Source organism: Tachysurus vachellii, chromosome 10, assembly GCF_030014155.1.
Source record: "Tachysurus vachellii isolate PV-2020 chromosome 10, HZAU_Pvac_v1, whole genome shotgun sequence".
Taxonomy (NCBI): Eukaryota; Metazoa; Chordata; class Actinopteri; order Siluriformes; family Bagridae; genus Tachysurus; species Tachysurus vachellii.
In genome coordinates this window covers 16894858-16912114 of record NC_083469.1, presented here as the reverse complement: position 1 = coordinate 16912114, position 17257 = coordinate 16894858, and the positions used below count along the sequence as shown (strand labels likewise).

Genomic DNA, 17257 nt, shown 5'->3' with positions numbered 1-17257 from the left:
AAGGCAGGAGACACCGTGAACAGGATGCCAACTCACCACAATGTCACACACTCACACTGCGGACAATTTTAGAGATGATAATCAGCATATCTTGGGACTGGGTGAGAAAACCCAGAGTCCCCCATGGAAACCCCTGAAGCAACTCCACACACAGACACACACAGGATGGAGGCAGGAATCAAACCTCAGAGGTGCGGGGAAAACCTGCTAACCTAAGCAACCTACAAATTTTATAAAATGTTGAAATTAAATAGACAATCAGAGCAAGGAAAGGTTGTATACAAATTTATTAAGAACAGAAGCAATAAGTGGCAGCATTGTTCTGATTTCTCAACCTACTAAAAATAAATCATACTATCAATAATGCACATTCCAGAAGAATGCATTGTCATTAAAGTTTAACTTAAAGCTTCCTATCAGCTAATTCTGACTGGCAATGTGTTTTCATGCAAGCAATTCTTCAAAATTCAGACCACATTAATGGAATACAATGAACAAATTATTAATAATTTCCCTTGTCAGACATAAGCTAAAATGGTCAGCTACTAGTCTCAGCTACTTGATCATTAGAGACCCATCACAAAGCCACACAACACCCTTCAACCTCCTGGAGACAGGATTGGCTCCTCTCATAAAAATAAGATTTGACCCATTTATTTTACTGTATGAACATTTCGTCCACATCTTGGTTGAGTTAGAAATGCTGTGAGACAGCCAAAGTGTAAATCTGGCTTGCTGAATTTACTTTAGATTTATGTTAGACTTATTCATTGTTGATTTACGCACTGCAGAGCTGCACCTGGGCAAAGAGGTTCAAGAAAGTGTGACCAATCTGCCTGCATGAAAGGCACTTTAAAAAAACAAAAGGATATAAAACACTTTTGATTTTTTTTTTTTTTTTTTTACATTTACCTGGAAAACCATCATAGGATAATGCTGTAAAATGCTGTGTGACTGACGTTGTTGTAGACAGTATTGTTCCATATTGTTGAAGAAGCATGGTACAATAAACAACAATAATGGGTCGAACAAACGCATAAGCTCTATGTATAAGAGTTTTTAAATAGACTACCATACTCTAACACAAATATAAGAAGAAGTGGATGCTCAGACAAACAATATCTGTGTGTAACAAGAATGAAGATATCAGAAAATGCTGGGTTATGTTACGTTGCATCGGATTTCCCTACACGTCCATGTTGGCATTGATGTCAGTCGGTGTGGCTAGATTAATGTGGTGGGGAAAGTGGTGGAGAAGATGTGTGTAAATCTGTATGAGCTAATGTAGTGGATGTGTTTGTAGTGGTGTTGTGTGACTGTAGTGCAGCGATGGTTTGATGGCGCACACTCATGGCTGGGCCTCTGCATTCACCTCCTTGTCATAGATGTAGCTGCCAACACCACCTGTGTTCACTCCTGAAAGCAGCACAATGAAACAGTCCGGTCATATGACAAAGGATCATATTTCACACACAAACAAACACACACATGCACACATGCGAATGCACAAAACTGAACTGAAGGCAAGAACTGTGTTAAATTATAAACTGAAAAATTAGCTTAGACCATTGCTTAATAATTTGTATTTTACTCGAGTGTACATGCTTCCTCTTACAGCCCAGCTCTTGCAGTATATTTTTAGAATCTATATCAATGTACACTGAAGAGAATGATGAATTGAAGGGCGCCATCTACAGGGTAAAAACAGATTGTACCTTTTGGTCCGAACAGGACAGCATAGCACGGTTTGTGGCAGTAGGGCTGGCCTTCATGCTGACAAAATAAAACAAATACATCAAAATCTGGATAGATTTTTCTAACCAGGGGTTTTACAGTTACAGTCACAGTATAGTAAACTAGTCTAAAGTTCTTAGAATCTCATGGTTTTAATTGACTATCTAAAAACACAGTGAATACAAAAAAAATAAAAGTTTATTACCAACAATATTATTCTTATCAATATTATTTATGGAGTTTGCATGTTCTCCCCGTGCCTCGGGGGTTTCCTCCCCGGTCCAAAGATATGCATGGTAGGTTGATTGGCATCTCTGGAAAATTGTCCGTAGTGTGTGAGTGCGTGAGTGAATGAGAGTGTGTGTGTGTGCCCTGTGATGGGTTGGCACTCCGTCCAGGGTGTATCCTGCCTTGATGCCCAATGACGCCTGAGATAGGCACAGGCTCCCCGTGACCCGAGGTAGTTCGGATAAGCGGTAGAAAATGAGTGAGTGAGTGAGAATATTATTTATTACTATCCTTGTTTGCAAGAACATGTTTTCTTTCAAATAATAATACTCTCTAATTTTACTGTCAAGATTTTATCAGGATGTTGTTAAAAGCTAAAAGCTAATTGTGCCAGTGAGGAACGGTGACATGCAGAAAAAATGAATTAGACATCTAAAAACTGTGGCTGGGTGCAGTGTTGTTTTACCCAAAATAGATGGAGTCAGCAATTCTTTGTTCTTCGTTATATTTGATAGACGCTGTGTACGTTAACATCGCGATATGCTAATGAGAGTGAAAGCAGTGTGTATACTGCAGTAGTGGATTACACAGGAAAGGGGTTTGCAGTAAGGATTTTCAGATCATCCTGCTTCCACTGTTAAAAAGGAAATCACACAGTGATAAAACTATGAGTTTATCTGCTGAGTCTTTCTAATTTTCTCCTCACCTCTGCATGACTCCCTGGAGTCAGAGTCTTGCTGCACCTCTCACAGCGCAGACACGGCCGATGCCAGTCCTTCCCAAGAGACGTCACCTTCTCGGCTGCCGCCGCACAAAAAAAAAATTCCTTACTACTGAGTGTTAGATTCCATGTTAGCAATTAACGTCAGATCACGTGAGCAACCTACCAAAATAAACCCTCTTACTGCACCTAGGACACATGTTTGCCTCCCCAGAAAAGGTGGTGATGCTTCCAGCTGAAATGAGAAAACCAAATGAGATTTCCATATAGACTCCCAGACACTTCCTTTTCTCTCTGTGTTGTGGATTTCACTGGAGACTTCGTAAGGATGAGGAGAAGAGAGTTTAAAAAAAAAAAAGTGTTTGATTATGCCTCTGACCTGCAGTTGTTTGAAAAGCTGGACTCAGGGGCCTCAATAATTCCCCAGAGTGCCTCAGTTTTTATGATAACAGTCTAAGCAATTCTTTTTGTACCTTTAGAAGGAGGTCTGTTGGGTGCTGAGGCTCGTTTCTCGTCAGGTTTGGCTTCAGAGTCCATGGTAGCTGGGGCTGGGTCTTTGTTGACTGGTGCTTCATACACATAAGAGCCTGCACCGCCAATGTTGACACCTGGATAAGTATCAAAAATTAAATCCACCCAAGAAGACAAGTGCTTAAAAGAAACAGCATCAAATAATAAAAATCTTCAATCCAGTGTTATTAATAATGCAGATTAATATGATATTAATAAAAGAACATCCATCCCCATTTTAACAAACAGCACCTAATACGTATTGTCCAGCAGAGGGCCCTCAGTCACACAATACTGCAAAGAGAGCCATTTATCTTTTGTCATGACAAGCAACAACTGTGAACAGGAGGAATAACATCTGTTTGTTTCACTTCCGTTAACTTCAGCCCGGTTACATGAAGACAGACAGCCAGGTGAACCTGTTATACTGAAAAAACCCACTGCTTACAGTTTGAAGTGGAAACGTAATAATCTGCAATTAGTTCAATTCCATTTCTGACACAGTTGTGTGCATTTTAAAACCAAATGTACAGATACTTTCTGAACAGTTCAGTGCTACAACAGTTGAAGTAACATAGAGTAAGTGGTCATATTAAGCGTATCACTTCTGTATAGGCACACATTAGTATAATAGGAATATCAGGTTACCACCCCAATTCACATGATACTGGGTGAAGTGGGTGTTTCCATCTACTGTTACACTAATGAGCTCTGGACACAAAACGACAGCCATCTTAAAATATTGCACAATTACAGTTAATGATAGCAATAAAGTAAAGCATACAAGTTGATAAAACATCTTTCAGTATTTTAATTGAATTTGAAGTGGTAAAAATATGAGGGTTGCTGATCTGATTGTGCAAAGCTGTTTCAGCAAGTGTGGTGAACATAAATGTATTTCTGGAGCAGATTTGTGATGCAAACCAGCAAATAAACCTTCATGTGTGAGAGAACGTCATTTCTCTGAGCACTGAGACGTGTGCGTTTCGGGGTCTCCACTTTGCAAATGAAGTGCAATTCATGGCACCTTCTAACTTTGAGCTTAAGCTGCTTTAAGCACTCACTGCTGCTTTAAACACTCAGGTTTGCCTCCTTCTATTAAAGCACTGTCTAAATTCAGCATAAGTGGTTCAGTGCTAGCAACCAAAATAAACAAAGATAAATAAAATGTCCCATGATGTCATTGATGGCTTAATACCAAGTAAGTTCTTCATTTCATGTTTTGCACTCAACAAGTGTTGTTTTGATGCAATGACTACCAGCTTACTACCAGCACTAGTCATGAACTGATTTCTCACCTTTTGGCCCAAAGAGCGCAGCATAGCAGGGCTTGTGACAAAAGGGTTTCCCATCATGCTGAAAAAAAGAGGCAGAAGAATGTGAGAAAGGCATGAATTAAAACTCTGCATCTGTTTCCATCCGACTATGTTCCATCGGTATATCCATCTGTTAGAAGTCTGAAGCTGTCTCAAGTTGTAAAGCTAATTGTCTGAGCTTTTGAGTGCGTGTTTTCATTTACTATGGCATTAATTTGGCTAGATGCTCACTTTCCATACTAAGCACCTCCAGAACAAATTCATCTGAGATTTTTTTAAAAGCCAAAGAAATGCTTGCTGTCCTGCGATATTGGCTCCGCTATAACAAGGTGGTGTGTTCTGAATATGAATAATCTTTACTTCTGTGACGGGGATGAGGCTGGGATGTGTTTATTATGGAAACAACTACTGGCCAGCTGTGAGGATTTCAGGAGGAATTCATGAACAAGGCCACTGGCCCTGTTAGCAGATGTCTGCTGGGAAAAATTTTAGAAATGCTTACAGTCTCAACATAGCAGACAGATATACCACACATGGTCAAGACTGGGTTTCAATGGCAGATTCTTACTCATCAGGAATACTGAACGGGGTAATAAGCCTAAAACTATTTCCACTGCACACTGTACTGGTGCCATCACTGTGGCTCTTGTGTGATGGCTTGTTCAGCCTTCCGCTTGAGGCAAGGATTAATTTCATTCTATTTCAAGCCAGGCTGCTTTGTCTACTGGTACCAGTGAAATGAATTAGGAGGTCCCAGCCCACTCACTTCCCACAACCTAATACCAATGTCTTTGCCATTGTTTTTCCATCAGAAACCCAACTCCACACTTTCCAAAGTGCAGCCTCACTAACCAGACCTTCAAGAGGTAGATATATAAATGAACCATATCTTTTTGGATGCCAAAACACAATAATATCTTGTAGATTGTTTGTAATTAATGACAATTTTCCAGATTTGTCATAGGCATTATCCAACTGGAACTGTGGTGCTTTTTATTCTGAATAGTACAAGCGCACTGAGGAAAAGTACACTGCTTAAAAAAAATAAAGGGAATGCTTAATCGCCGCAGATTACACACCGAGTACACCAGGTGCTAATGCTGGAGGAGAAAAAAAAATCAAGATGTCCTCACGCCAGTGAAAAAGTCTTACAAATCTCTTTTCAATTAGCCCACAATCTGGGGATTATTATTTAACATTTTAAAGTCACTGTGTTCTGCTAAAGCTAGCCACATCTCATTACAAGAGTCAGTGTTCCATCTGAGACTTTACTACACCACACGAGAAAGTAGAATAGATACCAGGCATAGTGTAAGTGAATAGTGTGTCGTATGTAATTTGGGACACAGGTAAAATTGAAATAAAAAAATTATACCTTAATTTCTTGTCTGTTAGTTTGATAATAGAAACTACTCCCTATTGGATCTCACTGATAACTGTTTTATTTGATATGTATTTTAAAAGCAGCAGTGTAGTTCAGTGGGTAGTTTTGCAACCTCACAGCTCCAGGGTCCCTGGTTAAATCCTGAGCTTGGGTTTCTGTCTTTGTGGAGTTTTTCCCCCATGTTGTCCCTCACAAAATCATGCCCCTAGTTGGATTGGCTACACCAAACTACCCTTAAATGTGAAAGGGCTCTGGATCCACTGTGAATTACTATGAGATGAATAAATTCTGTTGGTGTCTTACCAACAGCCAATAGCCATCCTCTGATGATGTCTGGAGGTTAACAGCAGATGAAGGAAATTGGGAACAAGTATAGAGCTATAGAGCATCTTTAACCTATTAAGAAATATACAACATAAAAAAGCTAAAGCACTTTTACATATAAATATATACTTATTCCTTTATTCATCTCCAGTATGAATGTTTGAGGTTTTTGGTTAGAGTCATAGTGACACCAGGGGCAGTTTGGATTAGTTGGATTAGCTCATCAAACATTTGGGTTAAATTATGTTAGCTACCTTTCCAGGCTGTCATGGAAACATGGCACCCACTTTGGAGTACATACTTTGAGCTAGATAATTACTGGGCCCTTGCAGGGATTGAAGGTATAAATACTCTCACTGAGAGATTACTGATGCAGACCAGCATTCAGCTAGGGATGGCGGAGGCTCTGCTTTTATATTAAATGCAAATACCAGCTTCTGGAAGCATAAATAATAAAGGAGAAGATGTTTTGGGTTCGCAAAGCAATACTCATCAAACTGCCTTTGTAGAATGAAAAATAAAAAAAGCTCAGACATGACTCCTATAAAACATCACACACTCATTTCAAACTTTATTATCTGATCATGAGGCGCAAGATAATCAAATCAACAAGGCCCAAAACATGAAACATTGGTAGACTGTCCTCATGGGACGGTTAAAAAGGGTAAATAAAGTGGTGTATCTGGCAAAAGGCAAGGCCTCAAAATTACACCACAGAGGAATAAATATTAGTTAAGGTAGTGTTGTTTATTTAATGATTTAAAATATACTGCCATAGCAATGTAGACCCTGATTTTAATGCTAAAGTAAAACTAACTAAAAACAGAAAAGAGTCCAGCAACGTACTGGACTGACACACACACAGACACACACACAGACACACACACAGACACACACACAGACACACACACACAGACACACACACACAGGTCATGTTCCCAAGGACCTAAAGCCCTTTACAAATAGACCACTCCTACCCTAAGAAAATGAACATATGCTTTACACGTGATACATAGCACATCAGCTGTGATGCAATTAAAACATCACTAGCCAACTCATCGTCTTAAATATTCGCTAGATTTAATATCACACGGAATAGATGTCACTGATATAGATATCATACCTCAAAGCAATGGTATCACAGACCATTGCCTCATACTGTACACACTACCTGTAGAACAAACTAACCATGTCTCACCATGTTATCGACTCGGTAGAACTATTATTCTGACCACTAAAGACATATTCACAAGTAACCTGCCTGATCTGTCTCAACTACTTACTATACCCTTAAACGCAAACGACCTAGATGAAATGACTAACAGCACAGGCGCTATCTTCATTAGCACATTAGACACTGTTGCCCCCATCTGATTAAAAAAGGTTAGAGTCAAAACACCTGCACCTGCATCTTGTGACCCAGTCTCACCTAAAGCTCTACACTCACAACTACAGTGCTTTACAAGTACAGGACAGGACGAGTTAGATAAACTTATTACTACAGCTAAACCAACAACTAGATCCCATCCCAACTAAATTACTGAAAGAAGCGTTACATAAAGCTGGTGAGCCTCTTCTTAATATTATTAACTCCTCGTTATCTTAAGGTTACGTCCCAAAATCCTCCAAGTTGGCAGTTATTAGGCCCCTCATTATGAAACCTAATTCTCCTAATGAACTATCAAATTACAGACCTATTTCACATCTTCAGTTTATGTCTAAAATACTAGAAAAGGTTGTGTCTGTTCAACTGAGCTCCTTCTTACAGGAGAACAATATCTCTTTATTGAGATATCAATATCTCACAATTGACCTTAGTGCTGCATTTCACACTATAGATCACAACATCTCCTAGATCGCTTACAAAATTACACAGGTAGTCATGGACAGGCTTTAAGTTGGTTTAGATCCTTCCTGTCTGATTGATACCATTTTGTAGAATTAAATGTTGAATCCTCCAGTTTATTGCCAGGTAATTATGAGGCCCCTCAAGGATCAGTTCTAGGACCTCTGCTTTTCTTAATATACATGTTTCCCTTAGGGAACATCATTAGGAGCCATGGGATTAGTTTTCATTGTTATGCTGACGATACCCAGTTATACATCTTAAAAAAAAAATAACAAAATAGCTAAATTGTCCAAATTAATTGACTGTGTTAAAGAGATAAATGATTGGATGACCTGTAATTTTCTGTTGTTAAACACTGATAAGACAAAAACACTACTTATCAGTCTAAAAACCAAGCTCTCACAATCCAAATTCCATTTAGAGGGATGTACTGTAACTTCTAGCTCGACAGTGAAAGACCTGGGTGTTATATTAGACACCAACTTGTCTTTTGAAAATCATATCGCCCATACTACAAAAACAGCCTTTTTCCACCTTAGAAATATTGCCAAGTTGAGAAACATCCTGTCTGTATCTGATGCTGAGAAGCTAGTTCATGTACTCATGACCTCTAGACTGGACTATTGTAATGCATTACTAGGTGGTTGTCCTGCATCTTTAATAAATAGGCTACAGTTAGTCCAAAATGCAGCTGCCAGAGTTCTTACCAAGAAAGTATGATCATTTAACCCCAATTTTATCATCTCTACACTGGCTACATGTTAAGTATAGAATTGATTACAAACTACTGCTACTTACATACAAGGCTCTTAATGGTTTAGCTCCCATGTATCTAACTAGTCTTCTAACACGTTACAACCCTTCATGCTCTCTGAGATCACAAAACTCAGGACTTCTGGTAGTTCCCAGAATATCTAAGTCTACTAAAGGTGGTAGAGCGTTTTCGTATTTAGCTGCCAAACTTTGGAATAGTCTTCCTGATAGTGTTTGGGGCTCAGACACACTTTCCCAGTTTAAATGTAGATTAAAAACTTCTCTTTAGTCAGGCTTACACGTAATACAGCCCATAATATTGTGCTCTATTACATCTGACCAAATGCACATTATCATCTAGTGCTTGCTAATATTATGAAAAGCAGCTACGTTAATCCCTCTCCACTGTTTCTCTCTTTCTACCATCCCGAGGCATCCAGAAATTGTACCAGCTCCGACTGTCTTCCGTGCCATGAAGATTTTGGACCTCCACAGAGATGAGGCCTACCAGAGATCTACCAGCTCCAGTTGGACTCTGCTGTACTAAAGAGGAGATGCCAACTCCATGTGATCTTTGAGGACAACAGCCTCCTCATCAATACAACATTTGTCAGACTGTATATTTATAATCACACCCTCCAGTGTCACCCATATGAGGATGAGGTTCCCCTTTGAGTCTGGTTCACCTCAAGGTTTCTTCCTTTACCATTCTAGGGAGTTTTTCCTTGCCACAGTCGCCTCAGTTACCTCAGACTTGCTCATTGGGGATAAATACAAACACATTTAAATATCTCTAATATTCATCTTGAATTTTTGTATTATATTAATCTTTATATTAACTTTTTGTTTTATGTTTATGTTCTGTAAAGCCGCTTTGAGACAATGTCAATTGTTAAAAGCGCTATACAAATAAATTTGAATTGAATTAATACAGTGAAGTGACAGTGTTATTTTAGGCATATGATCATTTATGATATCTAAAAATTTTATTACAGGTATGACCCTCTAGCTGTTAGCCTTTTGTTTTTGTAAATATGATAAATTGGCATTACCATTACCAGAATTTTTAATTGTGCACTAAAGAGTTAATAATAGAGCCACTATTATGTCACACCAACCTGTTTTACCTAGTGAACTGTCCTCTAAACCCAGTATTTAATTCAGTTACAGTTAAAGCATCATTAACAGTAGACTATAACAATAACAGATACTCTTGAAAATATGATTCAGTCAGACCAGTAAACAATGTGCATCTTAAAGCAAAATGACAGGGAGATATATAATATATCATAATAAAGCAGAAGCACTGACGTCTTCATAATTATATTTTTAGGCCTGCGATGTGACGAGGAAGAAACTTAGAGAGGAACCAGTTTATCCTGGGTGACATCTGATAATGAAATTATAAATCATTACTTCTACAGAACAGTATTAAATGTTTTAAAGAGATGCTCATCATGAGTCTCTATCATTACAGAAGCAGTTCTCAGACAGAAGGCTATATAATATCCAGGTGAAATTAGCCAATGAGGAAAGAGCTGTAATATATATATATATATATATATATATATATATATATATATATATATATATATATATATATATATATATTACACTTAATCTCCAGGTACAGCACTGTAACTTTGGGTATGATTTTTTTTTAAATATAATTTATAATGGGTCTTATATTATGGAGTGAGTGAGTAAACAAGGAAGGTAGTACTGACTGTGAAAGCCTGGGAAAAATGTAATCACTGCTAACATGGAGCTCTCAGTGTGATGTTGTACACTCTCACCTCAGCATGGCTTCCTGCTGTCAAGGTTTTGTTGCAGCGTTCACACTTCAGGCAAAACTTGTGCCAGTCTTTCCCTAGAGACGTCACCTTTTCAGCTAATGGAGAGAGAGAGAGAGAGAGAGAGAGAGAGGGGCAAGAAAGTAGATTAGAAAGAGAATAGGCGAGGAAAAAAAAAAGAGGCACAGACATTAATAAATCTTGCTTGACCCATCAGCAAGTCAAAGTGGTTTACTCTAATCATGAAAATGAAGGTCTATCGGATACATTCAAGAATTGTATGATTTACATTATGCTCTAGTGAGAAGATAAATCTTGAAACAGAGGTTCCTGTACTTTATCAAAAGCTGTTTTTAGCACTGCTGTCGAAGGAGTACTTAAAATAAGTACATTGCTGTAAGCAATGCTGGTGATTTTGACACATTTTGTGAGAATTGTCTATCCCAGGCTCCATCGAAACATAATGATGAATCATGAGTCAGAAAGTATTAGTACTGGTCAGAAGAATATAAATGAATATAGACATTTGGAGAAGTCACACAAACACCAGCCAGAAGTAAATATTGAAACTTATAACCAGGAGCTTTGAAGTAACCAGACTTGTGCAACTGTGCCACCCAATAAGCTCTGTGTTTGGCTTATTTCTTCAGGGTTGATCTGGTTCAGAATATCTCAAAGCACTAGTGACAATTCTCCTATTTTGCATTTTGTTTTTAATATATCAAATGTCATTACAAATGATATTATTGGCAACAACTGAACCGAAACCTTAGCATGAATTACAGAGTTGTAGTATTTTTATCACATCCCCCTTTTTTTTGCTTCAGATACAGTGTGTGTACAATATACAGCTCGTATATTGACTCCGCTAGTTTGTGTAAAGTTTTACAATCGAATTTAGGTACAAATCCAATCAGAGTGTCGTCTGAATACATGATTCGATAAAAGAGATTAGACATGAGGAAACATTTAAAACATAGCAAAATCACACATTTGCTAATATTTATATAAATAATGAACAGTCGAGACTTTTAACAGTTACTCTCTTTGTTTTTAAATATTTAGATTTGTGGTTGGGAATAAACAAACAAACAAAAAAAAACAACAAACAAACAAATAAATAAATAATTTCCCATATAAAAAAAAGCCCCAGTCCCCAGACTTTTGAACCCCACTGAATCCTCACAATATATCTAAAGTGGAACTGCACCATTTATTATTAAAATATGTGGGGGAAAAAAGGAGAAATTGCCTTGTTGTTGCAGCTGCAGCTTTATTTTTGCATCCTGTACATCAACACTTCTCCTGCTGATACACTGGAATACTAAAATTGAAGCTGCAGCTGAACAGCCAGTTTGTCAACTTCTCGCTCTGATTCTTTTGTATCCAAATCTCTGCATTTCCTCTCGATCATTTTCCCTTCCGTCAGGAGTGTCCCAAGTGGCATAACCCCAGTCCTAAGAATACTCCTTCCAATTATAAATCTCCTCTTGTACACAATGTAGAAGTCCTGCTGGGGCAGCTTTCATCCACAAGAGGAAACACCTCCTCTTATCAGACCCGGTCACAAGCGGCCAAAGAGGGCAAGCGGTTTCCTCTGGCGCTCTACTCTTCCACGGCTTTTCCGCCAGAAGAGGGAGCTTTGTTTTAGGTCTGTCGGTCCTCGTACTCTCCCTTGGGAGCAGCTCGGGGAAACAGGGATCGTTTTCACTATGAAATAAAATTCATCACAGCACAATAAAAGTGCTGGACTCCAACAAGGTCATATAAAAGACCTGGTAATAATGTAGCTATGATATTGCTCATCCTCCATGAGTACAAAGCTACACCTGTTCACCAGAGATTCAATGGCAGAATGCAAGTTCAACACAGCGTAAATTATTACTACTAAAACGAGAGACTAATCTGTTCACACAGATATTAGGAGTCAAGGGTCTGAAAATGTAATAGAGTGAGACATGAAGCAGTAGCAGACCTAAGAAAAATAAGTAGAATAAAAAAAGCAGACGTACAGACTTGTGGTTAAACAATACTGCTGTTATTATGAGACACAGAAGGTTGTCTGAGTGCCTGTACAATGCAGTAATTACTGTTTCATCCAGCTAGTTAGTAGCTCGCCACAGTCCAGCTCCTTAAACACATTTGAAACCGTGTGTAGCCAATTATTTCGGCATAAATCTATCATTTCAGTTACACACAGTCAGCCCTGTGGTCAATACCAATCATCATCATCCCAGATAATGATTTCTCCATCACTGGGGACCAATGTAGTTGTTAGACTTGCATTATGGAGTCATGTTTCCTGGAATGAAGGACACCAAAGCACAGGACAACAATGAAGCACTGCGTAAGATTATCAATGAGGGGACTTTAATTCGGGCTTTAATCTAGTGTAGCAGATAGAGTACGACATGTATACACTGCAGATAATAACACAACGATATAATATAACTGTATTTAATATAATATAATATAATATAATATAATATAATATAATATAATATAATATAATATAATATAATATAATATGGGGGGGCACGGTGGCTTAGTGGTTAGCACGTTTGCCTCCACCTTCGATTCCCGCCTCCACCTTGTGTGTGTGGAGTTTGCATGTTCTTCCCGTGCCTCGGGGGTTTTCTCCGGGTACTCTGGTTTCCTCCCCCGGTCCAAAGACGTGCATGGTAGGTTGACTGGCATCTCTGGAAAATTGTCCGTAGTGTGTGAGTGCGTGAGTGAATGAGAGTGTGTGTGTGCCCTGCGATGGGTTGGCACTCCGTCCAGGGTGTATCCTGCCTTGGTGCCCGATGGCACCTGGGATGGGCACAGGCTCCCCGTGACCCGAGGTAGTTCGGATAAGCGGTAGAAGATGAATGAATGAATGAATAATATAATATAATATAAGTCAGAAGCATCATTTGCTAGCTGCAAACATCTATGTGCTGGATGTAGCACGTATTATAAAATTACATGAACGAGCATTAATTTGTTTTAATGCCTATCATATAAAATGGAAACATCTAAACTTGATATTATCCCATTAAAAAGGTTGTTAACTCTTTTTAACAATTATTTAATCTGCGCTCTTAATAATATATTTAATTATTTAAACAATTTAACCATTACACCGACCTAGATCATTTGACACTGCAACATTTTCACAGAATTAGCAACTTCTTTAATTGTGTGTGGCCTGTGATAATCCAAGTGGGGGAATTGTTTAAGTGGGTAATGGAGAGAGAGGAAATCGCAGGGCACTGGTAATTTACAGAGGCTCTTTACAGGGCTTGCTGAAAGGAGGTTTTTTTTGGTTGACTAATTGCTTTTCTGTGATTATCTGCAACAGCCTACGCCAGAGAAACTGAAGAAAGACAAGAGGGAGGCTGGAAAAATATAATTCCTGATTGCTGGCTCTGCATTTAGGAATTGGATAATGCGTAATCACAGGCAAATAACAGCAGGGGCTCCAACAAAATTTGCAAAGAAAGCTGAACTTCAAATATTATCTCTGACTTCTGTTCTGAATGCTTGCCATTTAACATTCCAGTTACAGGACTCTGATTACTGCATGATCCGCTCGCCTCATCTGTCAGGACGTAGGACTATACCTCCCCTGCAGAAACACTGAGGTTGCTGACGCTACTGTTACAGCATAAATAACCTCTGCAAAACCCATTCCAGCGCCTCCTCTCCAATCTCTCATTATTAACAGCTATTTGTTCTGAAATAACATTATCTGCTTGAACAGCTGTGCCTCGTCTGATATATGAACGCACGCCTCACTAAGCTCCATGGCCTTAACCTTATTTAAGAGAGGAGACATTCTACTATTGTCTGCAAACAAATCATAAATTTGTCAGGCAAGTGGGAGCTTTGGAGTTACACTTCGAGTTAATTTCGGAACTCAGGCGTTACATAGCGGTAGCGATGGGTGTGGCAGGAAATCTTTGGTGTGCAGATGTGTCTGACTTTCTCAGGCTGATGCAAGGGCTCTTCAAACCAGGCTACATAAGGCCAGTGTTGTGCCAAGAGGTGGGGTTTCCTTACTCTTTATAACAGGCCCTTGTGGAAGCATTACTTATGAAGGGCACTATGATTATTCAAATGTGGAATCACCAGGTTGAGTAAACCAGACACAAACACATACAGACACATGCACACATACATATACGCACATGTATGTGTGTGTATGTGGTACTATGTAGCCAAGTATTAATTGCTGAATTACAGTTACACTCTGGATACAGTACTGTGTTATGATAATCTTGTTTTTCTGTTGTTACTGGATGCTTGAATTTCGACTGAGATCAAAAACGTATGTATATCTATCTATCTATCTATCTATCTATCTATCTATCTATCTATCTATCTATCTATATTGTCTGTCTGTCTAAATAATGAGGCAGATGTGTGATGGTTAGTGACTTGATTTATTGTGGAATAGATATAAAGCCTTCCTTCCTTCCTTCCTTCCCCCTTAGCTACATTAAAAATTAAAGTACGCTTACAATAAATATTTAAAATAAGCTCAAAGATGACATATTAAAGTGGGTTCTAAAATGCAGTTGCCACCCTACATAAAATAGGATTGACAATCAATGGGAAATGTGCCTTTTTGGCCTTTTATTACAGATGCGTACACCATCTGTAGGACAGAACCAAGAAAGGAAAAAAAGGAGTAATAAAATGTAGGCTTTAAACATTAAAATGCTTCCTTAAAGACATTGGTTCACCACTTGCATTTAAAATAGGATACACAATGTGTAAAAGCCCATTTGAAAATACTTGTTGATGTTTGGGACAGAAGATTTTACATCCAGAGCCTACATGGTAAAATCTAACACCCAGTTTACAACACCGCAGTTCATTCAATTCCTGTTATTAAACGGAAAGTCTAAATAGTGCATAGAACACTTCCTTTCTTGTTTTCCTGGTGCCAAGCTGTAAAAGAGATGAGATAATTAAAAAGTCCTGACTTTTCTACACATTATAAGGAACGAAAAATCTTACATTCACAAGAAACACTGTAATGTTATAATATAACATTACTTTAGACGGCCAGTGGTGTTTAATGAAGTGAGTCGCACTCAAGCAGATTAGAAGGTAGATATATAAACGACATGGGAACCTTTCAGAAATTCCTACATCAGACTTTCAGAGCAGCGCTTAGACAGGATGGAGTGGGACACACCCGAGAGTCCACAGCTGCCATGATTTCAGCTGGGCGCTAATAATAGTACACTGTTTAATTGATCAGGCCCACCGCCCTATGACGTAGACAAAACCAAACGTGTCTACCAAGAGGTTTAGGAAAATCTAGCGCACCCACATCCTGAACCATAAAGTCAAATAAATAATGTGATTACATCCAGCGGTGCAGCTGATCCTGAAAAAAGCAAATTAGAAATCAGGCACTGACAAAACAACACAACCCAGTGTTAAGTCAAGTGTCACTGCTATGACTTCCAGATCAATTACACAAATAACAGAACCAAACAGTCTCTTGAGGGAAACTGCTGGATTATACGAGACTAAAGGATGAATGGATGCAAGGCTGTGATTGCTCTTATATAAACCCTGATTCCATTCACCCAATTGATTTTTTTTACATAACAGCGTGACTGACAGGACGGGTTAGTTTTCCATCTCATGCAGTATGAAGAAGGATAGTGATCAGTATTCTACACACAGATACTGTACCATTAGATCCGGTATTAAATACAGATCAATTAAAAGGTTCTTTATAATAAGACAGAAGGAAAAGAAAGGAAGTAGACAGAGTACAATGATAATGGATCAATCATTTGGGTGTGAAAAGAAAAAATGCACAGGGCAAATACAGACCTGCACTTTCATTACAGTAAAAAAAGAATCTATAATTTAGAAGTCTGAACAAAATCAGGGATCATGTGAGGGGAAAATTATCATTTAAATTCTCCAGTAAAGCAGCAGCAATGTTAAGCAAATGGCTGTCTGAGGGTGTGTTCAAGTTCCTGCTACTTTAAGTGCCAACATTAGTTAATCAAATAAATAAATAAATAAATAAACAAACAAATAAATAAACAAATAAATAAATAAAGATTATTTATAAAGCAGGGATGTGAGTAGTCCTCACGTTAACACAACCGCACTTAATAAAGATGTTAAGGTTCAGAGCAGTACATCAGGTGTCAGTTCTGCATGAATTGTTGTCTTTGTGTAAAGTGAACGCACCATCAGGCTAAAAGCAGAAAGTATTAAGCTAAAGTGCTAAAGGTGATTTACACTAGTGTACACTAGTGAGTGTAGACAACGATATTGACCCCCTGTCTACATGACTGGTGTTTATTAAAACCCCGTACAACCTGTTTTAATTTAGCTTTTAAAGGCACACAAAGCGGGATGTTAAGATGAAGCCATTTTATATTTTATACAACATTTTCACCCAGAATATATTTCATCTCTGTGTAAAGACTCAAAAATGTCATCTGATTTAAAAACAAAGCAAATTAAACTGAATAAACTTACCAAAATAGACTGTCTTTTCGCATTTTGGACACTTTGACGCCATGTTTATTGTCTGTTTTGAATCAGAAAATAAAAAGGATGTCTGGCGTTTAGCCGAAATTTACAGCTTTCCTCAGTAGCGCCAGAAGCGTTCACTGGAGC

The 17257-nt window shown here is 38.4% G+C and overlaps 1 protein-coding gene across 1 annotated transcript; it reads right to left on the bottom strand.

The window, feature by feature from the left end:
- Positions 1–270: 270 nt before the first annotated feature.
- crip2 (cysteine-rich protein 2) lies at positions 271–17257 on the bottom strand. The gene is made up of 8 exons (XM_060879966.1): positions 17117–17257; positions 10616–10710; positions 4492–4549; positions 3157–3291; positions 2850–2918; positions 2669–2763; positions 1716–1773; positions 271–1416 (listed from the first exon to the last, which is right to left on the bottom strand). Exons 1-8 carry the CDS (start codon positions 17157–17159, stop codon positions 1349–1351), a joined length of 621 nt encoding a protein of 206 aa, XP_060735949.1. The 5' UTR covers positions 17160–17257; the 3' UTR covers positions 271–1348.